Genomic DNA, 12,520 nt, shown 5'->3' on the forward strand with positions numbered 1-12,520 from the left:
GGTGGGGAGAGGAAGAGCCCAGAGGCCCAGTGATGGAGGATGGGAAAGCGACACCCTCTTGGAAACCCTGTGAGGGGCAGGGTGTAGAGCTGAGAGAAAGGCCCCAAATGCCCAGCGATGTGGGGAGGGAGGACCTGAGAGGTCTAAAGATGGGGGGCCAGAGAGAGGTGCCTAGAGAAATGGGGGGGCATAGAGAGTCACCTAAGTGCCTAGAGGGATGGGGGCATCACAGAGATGAGGGGTCAGAGACTTGCAGGTGCCTAGAGAGATGGGGGGGTCAGAGACTTGCAGGTGCCTAGAGAGATGGGGGGGTCAGAGGCCTCCAGGTGCCCAGAGAGATGGAGGCCCCAGGGTGCCCAGCGAGATGGGGGGTCGGAGGCCCCAGGGTGCCCAGCGAGATGGGGGGTCGGAGGCCCCAGGGTGCCCAGCGGGAGGGGGGGTCGGGGCCCCAGGGTGCCCAGCGAGATGGGGGGTCAGGGTGGCCCCAGGGTGCCCAGCGGGAGGGGGGGTCGGAGGCCCCAGGGTGCGAGGGGAGGGGGTCAGGGTGGCCCCAGGGTGCCCAGAGGAGGGGGGGTCGGAGGCCCCAGGGTGCCCAGCGAGATGGGGGGTCGGAGGCCCCAGGGTGCCCAGCAGGAGGGGGGGTCGGGGCCCCAGGGTGCCCAGCGAGATGGGGGGTCAGGGTGGCCCCAGGGTGCCCAGCGAGATGGGGGGTCGGAGGCCCCAGGGTGCCCAGCGAGATGGGGGGTCGGAGGCCCCAGGGTGCCCAGCGGGAGGGGGGGTCGGGGCCCCAGGGTGCCCAGCGAGATGGGGGGTCAGGGTGGCCCCAGGGTGCCCAGCGGGAGGGGGGGTCGGAGGCCCCAGGGTGCGAGGGGAGGAGGTCAGGGTGGCCCCAGGGTGCCCAGCGGGAGGGGGGGTCGGAGGCCCCAGGGTGCGAGGGGAGGGGGTCAGGGTGGCCCCAGGGTGCCCCGCGGGAGGGGGGGTCGGAGGCCCCAGGGTGCGAGGGGAGGGGGGGGAGGGGAGGCGGCCGGGCGAGACGGCCAGGTGAGCGGGCAGGGCGTGACCCCCGGCGGGGGCGGGGGGCAGCGCGGGGAGGCGCGGCAGAGCAGAGGGAGCTGGGGAGCGCGGCGGGCGGCGGGCGGAGGCGGGAAGAGGCAGCGCGGCGGGCGGCGGCGCAGGGCGGCAGATGCCGGGGAGAGCGCTTTGCTGGTTGCATGCAGCGGCTGGAGAGGCTCTGCCGGCGGCGGGCCCGCGGGGGGGCGGCGCGATGAAGTACCAGAAATACCTGACGGTGCTGCAGATGGCCATAGGGGTGACCGCCTCCAACCGGGGCAGCCTGATGCCCCTGAAGAGGAAGCTGTGGTGAGTGGGGCCGGGCGGAGGGGAAGGGCTCGTGCCGGACCGGGCGCGCGGCGCTGCCCACATTGGGGGTCCGTGGGGACAAACCGACACGTATTGCAGGGCCCGGAATGTGTCACGGGAAGCCCCGGGCGCAGGTCGCGGCGAATCGTGCGCCGAGCGGGTTCGGGCAGATCAGCCCCTGTGCTCAGCCTCGTGCTGGGGGAGCTGCCCGCTCGCCCGCTGCAGCCTCCTCTCAGGAAAACGCCTTGGCTTAAGGAGCTCCCAGCCGCCGGCCTCTCCCTGGGCCAGCAGTGTGATTCGCACTCTCAGAAGTGTTTTCAGAAAGAAACAACAAACATTTGTCAAAATAATGGCAGCTCCTTCGGAAAGGTGCAGGGGTAATTACAAGGAAGGTCTATTATAGGCGACAACAACACCGCATATCATAGGCATGGCAGTCTGATCCTATATTCCCAATGATTGTTTGATATTTGCTTCTTTGATCCGTAGTAGGAATAAAGCTTCACTTCCAAATGTCAGCCCTTTATTTTTCTTGGCAAGTGTGAATCTCAAAAAGGGACATGCAGTATCTAAATATAATATTATACTTTTAATTTTAAAATATACTTATTTTTCTTTTGACACATTTCCAGTGGTTTTTGGGCTTACTGATTGGTGAACTAGAATTGTTTTCTAGGTGAACTGACAGTATGTTAAGAAAAAAATAGAGCACTGTAAAACTGCAATGTGGGTGAGTAGGACACCAGGAAGCATAAAGCATTGCAATACCCAGTTACTCTTTGTCTTGTAAAGGACCACTGTTAGCATGATTGAAGCAGCAGGATGCATATCATCAGAAAAAATAATGTTAAGAAGAAAATCTACCTAACTGAAAAGCCAAATTTTCTAAGAAAAAAATACCTTGGATCTTGAATTAAATTTGTACCTTAAGAAAAAAATCTTTGTAAGATTTAAGTTGAGATGTGAGCAGCAATGTTCTTATGGTTTCCTATCATCATGGCCCTGGGTCACGGTGAAAGTGTAAAATGTCTGAGAAGGAAGTGCTAAGACATACTGTTTAACAATAAAGTAGCTTCAAAATGAATTGTTTTCATGAACAGCCTCTCATGACAGCAATACATATACTATAGTGACTATGGATCTTGGCATTATTTTATTTTGTCCTTTATTCTCACATGATCATCCAGAACAGACAATGTCAAGGAATGAGGTAAAACTGGGAAGCATAGTAACATTTCTATAGGCCAACTTCATTAAACTAACATTTTACGTGGTTCAAGTTTTCTTTAACAACTGTTTTCCAAAGCACACATTGATATATTTTTTCATAGTTTATCATTTTACTTCATACTGCAGAAAGTGTAAAATTTAAAAAACTAATTTAGCTTTCTGGCATTTTAAAAAGTCGCAGAGTATATAAATTATGCTTTCACATATAAAACTAATAATATTTCTAGCATAAACTTATTATAATGTTTACAGAAAATAAAATTATTTTAGTAACTTAATTTGGCAAAAACATATTCTTGTTAAGTGTAACATACAAAATCAGATATTTTCCTTAAAAAAATATACTTACACATGGTTATCTTTTACACTATATATAGTGGCTTGGGTTTGATTATGTCAGAAAGATAAAGTGCAACTACCTATACTCTTCTCTTGTCAATGCTATTCCTTTTTACTTTGCTGACAGTGCATATAGTATACAGTATTGTATACTTCCATTTTCTTCAGTGAGAATAAAATCAACCCATATTTCCTAGTTTTATGGAGAAATTTCCCTACTTTCAGAGAGACAAGCAAGACACTATAGTAGGTCCTGAATGAAGAACAAATGTTTGTTGAAGGAAAAGTATGCTGTTCATCAATGTCATATTTGTGTGAGGAGTTGAGTTGTTGATGGTCTGGGTCAAAGGATCATGATTTTTTTTCTATGTAAGAATTCATGCCAGTTACTTAAATCTTTATATTCTACATCTTTTGATTATTTCTTCAAATTCTTATCTCCCCATCAGCATGCAACATAGTAATGTAGGTTTCAACTTTGCACTAGGATCCTGAGTGAGTTCCATATGAGACTGTCTGTGTGGCTATGTGTCGGGGTTGAAATAGTAATTTACACTACATTTAAAAGTGTTCCTAAGGGATATATTTGTACTTAAGATTGTATTGTCATTTTTTTCAAATCATATGTTATATAAAGCTTAATTTTTGTGAAATAAATATATTAATTTTATTATGTAAATCAATGCAATATATTGCAAAAAGTACATTCCATTACCATATATCAATAGTCTCTAGCCTGGTGTACAAAAAGAGAATGTATAAATCACCTTTAATATGATCAAAAGGTAGCATAGTCTTCGTTTATCAAAGTAAGAATTTCAGTATTCTTTTTGCCCAGTCAGGTTCAAAAGTTGTTTTATATGTTAGTACATACTGTAAGAGCAAGCAAAATGAATCATTTTATAAAAAAGATTTAAAATATTTATCTTTAGTTGGTGGAGATAATCCACCTGAATCCTACTGAATGAAAATGAAAAAGGTAGCAGCAATTGTTTATTCCTTTATCGAGCATCTGCCACTCTAATTTCCTCCCACTCCCCCCCTCATAAAAAATTGTAAGTCCTATAGCTGTGCTTTTTGTGTTTCACAGAACAAGATCAAAACAAAAAAAGATGGATGTTGGCTCTCTAATGGGATGGGAAATCAGCTATAGAAGCTTTGATTCCCTAGGTTGTCAGTTCAAACCCAATCTATGTTACCATTGTCTGTCAGCTTTTTCCATCTGATACCTATTCTATAGGCTATATATTAAGTGAGTCGGATGGTCTCAGTCTTATTCCCATGTTGCAAAACTACCATCATAATTGGCAGTAATTAGCAAAGAGGCTAAAAATTTACTAATCTCTTTCCTAAGAGAGGTCCCTCTGTGTAGGTCAGGTCTGAGGCAGTGTGGGAAGTTTGCAGTACTGTGTTTCACCTGGTTCGTGAATAGAAGCCTTTACTTCTCAAGTTGTCAGCTGGCACATTTTATGAGCATGATATACACTTTCTATAAAATAAACTATTATTTGCTACAGCACACTTAAATTATGGTTGCAAATGTGAACTTTTAAGAACTTCCCAGCAGAACTACTGTTTTCAAATTTGCAATAGGATTGTAGATTTGAAGAATTGTGAATCCTTTATATTGACATTGAACCGTGGCTATAGCAGCTGTTAAAAAACAGAAGTAAGAATTTGAGATGTGGTAATCACACCCAGAAAATTGTCAGTCTATTTAACCTTGGTAAGACAATCCAGGATTTTTACTGTCAATGTCAGCAGATAGTTGGGTGTTTTTTAAGATAGAGTACAGTATGAATTAACCCAGCTGCAAAATTACTTAAGGAAAATAAACTATTGACATGTAAAAATCTTAAAACAATAGGCCAAAGTAAATATTTACTGAAATCTAAATACCTGCAAGTAAAATGTTTTGTAAAAGAGCTAAGTCATGCAATTAATACATGTAATTTCCTACCAAACTGGGAGTAAGGTTTTAATGTCTAGACCAGTGTTTCCCAACCAGGGTTCCGTGGAACCCTGAGGTTCCACAGACCATTGTCAGAGGTTCCGCGAGAAATCGTGGAATAAATAAATAATTTTTTTCCTTACAATGTAAGCTGACATTATATATAACAGCTCTTTACAAATAAATTTTCTTGACAATAATTTAGCAGTAATTGAATTGCGCTCCCCACTGTCAACTTTTTCTGGCCAAGCAAACGTTTTCAAAGGGGTTCCCCGGGATATGAAAAATTATTTTAGGGCTTCTTCCATAGGAAAAAGGTTGGGAATCACTGGTCTAAACTTTAAAAGACTTTCAATGGAGAAACAAGTTTTATAAGAAATATATGTGAAATCAGGACAAGATTTTAGTGAGAGAAATAAATCACAGTCTGTGAGAATTCTAAAAGCAGTGGAACTTCTGTTGACTTCAATGGTGCAGAAATGAACCCTTTGTGAGAAGGTTCAGAAAACAAGATATAAGATTCTGTCGATAGTATTGAGATTATTATGGCAATCATAAAGGCCTGGTCTACACTATGACCTTACTCTGAAATTAGCCCCCCAAGGTTGATTTTCTAAGTGATGCGTCCACACTATCAAGCTTGTTATTCCGGAGTAAGGGGCCATGGAATTCAACTTTTGTAGTCTTGCTTTTCACGAGGAATAATGCTATTCCTGAACTTGTAAGTCCAAAATAATGTAAGTACAGACACTCTGTTGCCACTAATTCAAACTAATTAGGCCTCCCACAGTTCCCCAAAGTGCTTCCCGGGGCTCTGTGTCTGAAGCAGGCTCTGTTAATGTGGACACGCTACCTCAGACTACATTAGATTCTTCCCCATAGTGAGGACACACAACTTCGAATTTGTAAAATTGGATGGCCAGAAGTTAAACTTAGTAAATTCAAAAGAATCACCTAGTGTAGAAATAGCCTGAGAGAGAGATGAATAGTGTAAATATGAGACTCTTGTACATGTTTGGGGATTGTCTAAGGTAGCCCACAGTTTATAGAAAATATGTAATGTATCAGACTCAAGAAATTGCAGATACACAGTTTCCAATAGATCATTTCCTCCCGGATGTGTCTAGACTGGCAAGTTTTCCCGCAAAATCATCTACTTTTGCGGAAAAACTTGCCAGCTGTCTACACTGGCCGCTTGAATGTCCGCAAAAGCACTGACGATCTCATGTAAGATTGTCAGTGCTTTTGCGGGAAAAACTATGCTGCTCCCGTTCGGGCAAAAGTCTTTTTCCGAAAGACTTTTGTGCAAAAGGGCCAGTGTAGACAGCAGAGATTTCTTTTCCGCAAAAAAGCCCCGATCGCGAAAATGGTGATCGGGGCTTTTTTTTGCGGAAAACCGCGTCTAGATTGGCCAAGGATGCTTTTCCGCAAAAAGTGCTTTTGCGGAAAAGCATCCTGCCAATCTAGACGTGCTTTTCCGAAAATGCTTTTAACGGAAAACTTTTCCGTTAAAAGCATTTTCGGAAAATCATGCCAGTGTAGACGTAGCCCTCCTCTGTTTGGGGCTATTATTAACAAGTTATTTGAAAAACCGATTTAATTATTAATTTAGAGCTTGATAATGCACAGAGCAGAACATTCTGGTCCCAATCCAGCATAACACTTAAGCACCACTTGCTTAACTTCAAGCACTGTAGTATGATTTGAAGTCAATGGGGAGCTATCCACATGTTTAAAATGAAGAACATGCATAAGTGCTTTGCTGTATTACAACATTTAACATCTTTCAGGGCAAGATGAAATCTTTATTAAAGGATGCATGTGGTGTTATGGCAAATGTGTGCGGAAGTTTGCACAGAAGCAGCTGTCTGCACAATGCCTGGCTCTAATAAATGTTATTAGTCTTTAATTCATGAAAATCAGATTGGCCCTATCAAGTCACCATTTAAAAACATGTACTAATGTGGAATGTCTTTCAAGTCTTCTCAGTGTGATCAATGAATGTTAGCCTTTCCTGTCTTTTGTTGACATCACTAGTTACACTGATCATGTTCGTCTAAGTCCTACTAACATCATCACTTTTTTTTTTTAGCATTGGAGATGCTTGGCTTCCAATGTCAAACTACTAAAGTTTCAAGTACCGATACTATAGTCAGAAAACAGATACAAGTCCTATCAACTTAAAGATTTTGAATTTTTAATTTTTTTTCTGTTCCGGCGTTGCTTATTGTGAAAATATTCTGTTACTCTGTAACCTTCAGCTGATCAGTAAATGTAGTGACTTTAAATCCCACTTTTCAGAGGAATAGCAATAGAAATATACACAAAATGGGAAAATATAAATGTCTTTATTCCACACTGTTCTGTGTGAACGGTAGCCACCAGGAAGAGAAATAACAGTGAAGTTGTTCAACGTCTCGCAGAGCAAGGTCAAAGCTTTATTGAAGGATGCATGTGGTGTTATGGCATATATAGGAGGAAGTTTGCACAGCAGCAGCCGCCTACATAATGCCTGACTAATAAATGTTATTAGTCTTTACTGAAGGATTCATGTGGTGTTATGGCAAATGTGTGATGGAGTTCGCAACAACAGTAGTCAGCAGTTTTATTTATAAGATTAAATTTGTACTTGAATACAGGTATTGTACTGAAATTCTGTAATTACTCCAGTCACGCACATTGCAGAACATTCCCACTAGAAAGTAAGCTTGAGTGGGCCATTCAAAGTCTGTAACATTAGTTAAATAGGAAGAATGTAAAAGAGCTGCCTTGGAAATTGTATTAAATTTTGAAATACTATTAAACCTAGCTGACCTGAATAGAACAGATTTTGAAATTATTCCAGTTTGTTTCAGTCAAAATTTATCTGAGACAAAGAATTTTTTTAACTTTTTTTGCACTAGCAAGAAACTAAATAGTAATGCAAATTTTAGTGTATATGTTTTAGTATATAATATTTAATAACCATGTTTATTCTTGTATTGGATGTTGTCAACAAATCAAACTTTTATCTACATTATTTTTGTTCTTGCAGCTTGCAAAAATGCTCCTAAATTTTGTGGACTTTTCTGAAAGCTATGATATGGTACGTCTATACCACAGAAGAAGATCGAAGCTGCCATCGTCGATCTTCCAGGGTTCGAATTAGCAGTCTAGTTAAGACAGCCAATTCGAAGTGAGAGGGGCACTCCAGTTAATGCCAGTATCCCTGCTTTCACAAGGAGTAAGGGAAGTCAAAGGAAGAGTGTTCTTCCTTCGACTTCCTGCAGTGTAGACGGCACCAATAGCCGAGTTAAGCTACTTTGATTTCATCTAGGCAATTAATGTAGCTGAAGTTGCGTATCTTAATTTGGCTTTGTCTTGAAGTGTAGACATACCTTTTAGGGTGCCCAAACTGAGCCTCACTAAAAGGGCCTGATTTTTGGGAAGTCCCAAGCTCACAATCTCTGAAAATCAGGTGTGTTCAAGATGTCTCAGACTGGGCACCTAAAATTACTAGTGATTTTTTAAAATCTTGACTATTTCTAAAGTGTCTAAATCCACCAGACTGCTTTGAAAATTCCATCTTCAGGCCCCAACATAAGAGTCTTTAAAGTAGCCGTTCACTAACGTACTACACATTTTTTAACAAAAAAGTAACATAAATTCCCCCCTTCTTTAGTTTATGATAAATTCCATTTGCCAGATATAAATGTGTTTAAAGGCAGGGAATAAATAAGGGTATGTCTACACTACCACCCTAGTTTGAACTAGGGTGGTAATGTAGGCAACCGGAGTTGCAAATGAAGCCCTGGATTTGAATTTCCCGGGCTTCCGGGTGCTGCCATTTTTAAATGTCCGCTAGTGCGGACTCCGTGCCGCGCAGCTACACGCGGCACGGACTAGGTAGTTCGAACTAGGCTTCCTAGTCTGAACTACCGTTACTCCTCCTCCTAGGAAACCTAGTCCGAATTACCTAGTCCGTGCAGCGTGTAGCCGCGCGGCACGGAGTCCGCACTAGCGGACATTTAAAAATGGCGGCGCCTGGCTTTATGCAAATGAAGCCCGGGAAATTCAAATCCCGGGCTTCATTTGCAACTCTGGTTGCCTACATTACCACCCTAGTTCGAACTAGGGTGCTAGTGTAGACATACCCTAATGTATTTGTTTGCTTTCCTAGTATAGAGTTTGTCATTGTCAGGAGGATTTCACCAGTGAACTTAGGGGCTAAAGCCATGTGCCTCTATTACATGAGCTAAAAGCCAGCTACTTTTCAGCTAAGGCTTTAGGGTGGACTTCACTACCTTGACTGTAGGGATATTAGATATTGGGTAACTGAACAGTCATGTAACCACATGAATTCTTATCGGTTACACGAGTATTCTATAGTCTCAAGGAGCGAGGCCGACAGCCAGTGCACTCTGGCCCCACTCCCAGGGAGCCCCCTGCCATTCCGTACTGCTGCTTCTGTATCAGAAGCCAGTCCGTGAGGGGTCCATTTGGGGAGCCAGTTTAAAAAGCTCCCCGCGGACAGAGGCTGCAAGAGGAAGGGGACGAGGGAGGCTGAAGTGAAGCAGCCTTTTGTCCACACTGGCCCAGGCTGGCTGCAGACAGAGGTGGGTCTCTGGCAGCACCCCGGGCCTGCAGGGGTGTCCAAGCTCCCTGCGGACAGAGGCTGCTCTGCCTCCTTCAGGCAGACCCCACGGATGAGTATGCTGCTGCAGACCAGTCTCTGTCCGCAGCCAGCCTGAGCCACCGTGGGAGACAGAGAAGCCTCTGTGCACAGGGAGCTTGGGCCTGCCACAGACAGAGGCTGCTTCCCAACAGCCTCCCCTGCCTCCCCACTCTGCTGCTGCTCCTGGTAGAGGCAGCAGCATGGGGGGGCGAGGAGACGAGAGGGCAGGTAGCATTGTGGAACCGGTGCTGGGGGGAACCGACTTTTCAGCCCACACGACAGCTTTTCCCCAACCAGCTGCCACTTCTGCCCTGAGCAAGGCTACTGACTCCCAGCCTGTGTGGGAACTGGCAGCCTAGTGTGTAGATGGAAGCAGCAGGGCTGGAGGAGCCTCTGCCTGTGGTACATTGGCCGTTCCAGCCCTCCCCCATTTAATTAGTTAACTGGTTAAACGTAATGTTTAACAGGTTAACTAATTCATCAGGATTTTATATCCCTAGAGGCAACCCCCCCATTAACTTGTATTATGTTTATTAGCTATAAATGTTTAAAGTATGAATGGATTCTTCTTCTCTTACTAGTGGGGCTGCAATAGGATGTGTTTTGAGAAAGGCAGTATTGCAGCCAGTGGATTAAAAAAAATTGAATTGATAGTAATTTAAATTTATAGCAAAGGGACCTAGCACAAGTGCTTTTAAAATATAAGCTAGATCCCAAAATAAAAATAAATAGTGTGCATCACCCACTTTACATATTTTAACGTGATAGAAAGAAGGAGGAAAGTAAGACAACAGTATCCAATGTTAAATTGACTTCTCTCAGGTGAACATGAAAATTATTAGCTACCCTTACAATAACAAATTATAACTATTTTACCTTGAGGCAGAAACATGTAAACTCATCTAACACACTCATGCCTCCAGCTTGGTTCTGCAGTCTCCTCCAACTAACAATACTAAAATAATAATAAAGAAAAACCCTTTACATTTTCAAGGTCAATAACAATACCCTGTATGTAATAAATTCTGTGTGTCAAACAACTACACATAACTCTCAGTAATATTTACAACTATTTTAAACGATGTAACAGATAGGAAAATTGAAAGGATCACATATCAGGGTTTTGTTTGTTTGTTTGCAATTACTTCTCTCTTCTCACAAAACAAATGCCTCTCTATCCTGGGCATGAATTTGTTTCCTTCCCCTTCCATTCCCATCAAGAAGAAGTCCAGCATCAAAAGCCAGGAAGAGCCTATGGGTTTATTTTTTTCCCCAACTAATGGGGAGCCAAGATCAAGCACTCCCCTGGAGCCAATCCTATTTTGAACATCAGCACAATCTATTGTGATCACTGCAGCATCTCATTTTCATATGTGAAGCTTGAAAAAGAACTACCTCTTTTCCCCCCAATTTCCCTCCTGAACAAAGCACTTCAGCACATAATAAATACATTGACTCCAAACAAACTAAGTAAAAGTTAAGCAAACAAAAGTGTTTTTTCTGAACAGGGATCTTAACTGTACAGGGAAAACAACAAACTGGCTGTCCAAAGTGATGTCAAATGGAAAAAGTAATTGAAAATGTTTGTAGCTATATTAATCTTAGATGCTATTTATAACTATTATTGGGGAAAAAAATAATATGAATTTTCATGTTAACGGTGTTTTTAATGTTGTAGATCGAAAAGCTCTGGGTACCTTAAAAATAAGTCGATCCAATAAAAGATATTATTTCATACACTTTGTCGCTGATTATCCGAGATATCAAAATGCTCTTTTCCTTTTTTGGTTCATTTCTGATTATGTCTTTTAATTTCTTTCCCAAAACTTTGTCAGTTATACTAGTGGCTTATCTTCCATTTCAAAATTTGACTTCACATAGAATTCAACACATTTGGCTAACTGTTAAGCAAGATAGCTTAAAGTCACTAGCAGCTCCCAACAAGCAATTTTAAATTTGAATCACTTATTCATAGTACTGTAGTTGCAGATTTAGTTTAGATTACATGTTAATTAACTTTGTAAGTGTACCTCAAGTGTATTTCCCTAGTTTATTACCTTTATAATCTAATAGATCCTATTAATTTCAAAATCCATTAGTAGAGACAGAGTCACAACATGGAAAATGTAAGAAAAACTAAGGCATGCACACATACAGGTGGTAATCTGTCCTCAAAGTTACTGGGAGGGTCGACTTTTCCTCAGAATTGTTAGAAAAATTAATTCTATTAAGATCCGTTTAATTCTTCTAACAGCATTTAATAAAATGTATTCCTCTATGAAGTATAAGTATTTCTATGAAATCCATCATGTTGGCAACTAAAAACTTTACAATTATTGTCTAGCATTGATAATGTGTGTGGTGCTTCTATGGTTTCAACTTGGTCTTCTAATGAGATTCATCACTTGTTTAGATTTATACTCTTTGTTATAGTGTGTCTTCATTTTAACAAGTGTTTGAGATTTCTGAAAATCTTATACATAATTGTTTTTATTTGGCAGGGTAACTCCATCATCTGAAAATCCAAATGGTGCTACATGTAGTGTGAGTCAAGGAAAACCTTCTTTAAGAAGAATAAAAGGGAGAATACACAGAAGCAAAAGTCTTGATAGCATTGATTTTTGTGAGTTCAGTGTAAGTATATCTATCTATCTATCTATCTATCTATCTATCTATCTATCTATCTATCTATCTATCTATCTATCTATCTATCTATCCTAGCTGAAGTTTCAGAGAACACTTGCTATCAACAGGGAGGATGGTTAAGGATTTGTCCTCCCTTTCTGGTGTATTAGATTTGACATATTTGTTAAAATTCAACAGATTATTGTATCAAACATTAGTGATGTTACAAGACTAACCCTGTCCTGGAGGGTTTTAACAGCATGGATGTTACTTGTATAATTAGTGATTAACAATTAAATTCTTTTGAGAAATCATAAGTATTACAAATTAAAATGTTGAATTTTAACATTGTTTCCCCAAAA

At 42.0% G+C, this 12,520-nt stretch overlaps 1 protein-coding gene across 2 annotated transcripts in view; it reads left to right on the plus strand.

Moving 5' to 3' along the window:
* Positions 1-1,219: 1,219 nt before the first annotated feature.
* The window catches only part of TJP1 (tight junction protein 1), a 296,617-nt gene continuing 285,316 nt past the window's right edge, over positions 1,220-12,520 (plus strand). Inside the window, exons 1-2 of one of the 2 annotated variants that reach the window (XM_075897723.2) lie at positions 1,220-1,359; positions 12,035-12,167. In XM_075897723.2, the coding sequence (XP_075753838.1) occupies positions 1,265-1,359; positions 12,035-12,167 (228 nt within the window). In that variant the 5' untranslated portion in view covers positions 1,220-1,264. Of the gene's footprint in view, positions 1,360-12,034; positions 12,168-12,520 lie in introns of those variants that run through there. The other variant, XM_075897725.2, reaches the window with a different exon arrangement.

The sequence above is a fragment of the Pelodiscus sinensis genome, chromosome 14 (genome assembly GCF_052426305.1).
Source record: "Pelodiscus sinensis isolate ZL-2025 chromosome 14, ASM5242630v1, whole genome shotgun sequence".
Classification (NCBI taxonomy): domain Eukaryota; kingdom Metazoa; phylum Chordata; order Testudines; family Trionychidae; genus Pelodiscus; species Pelodiscus sinensis.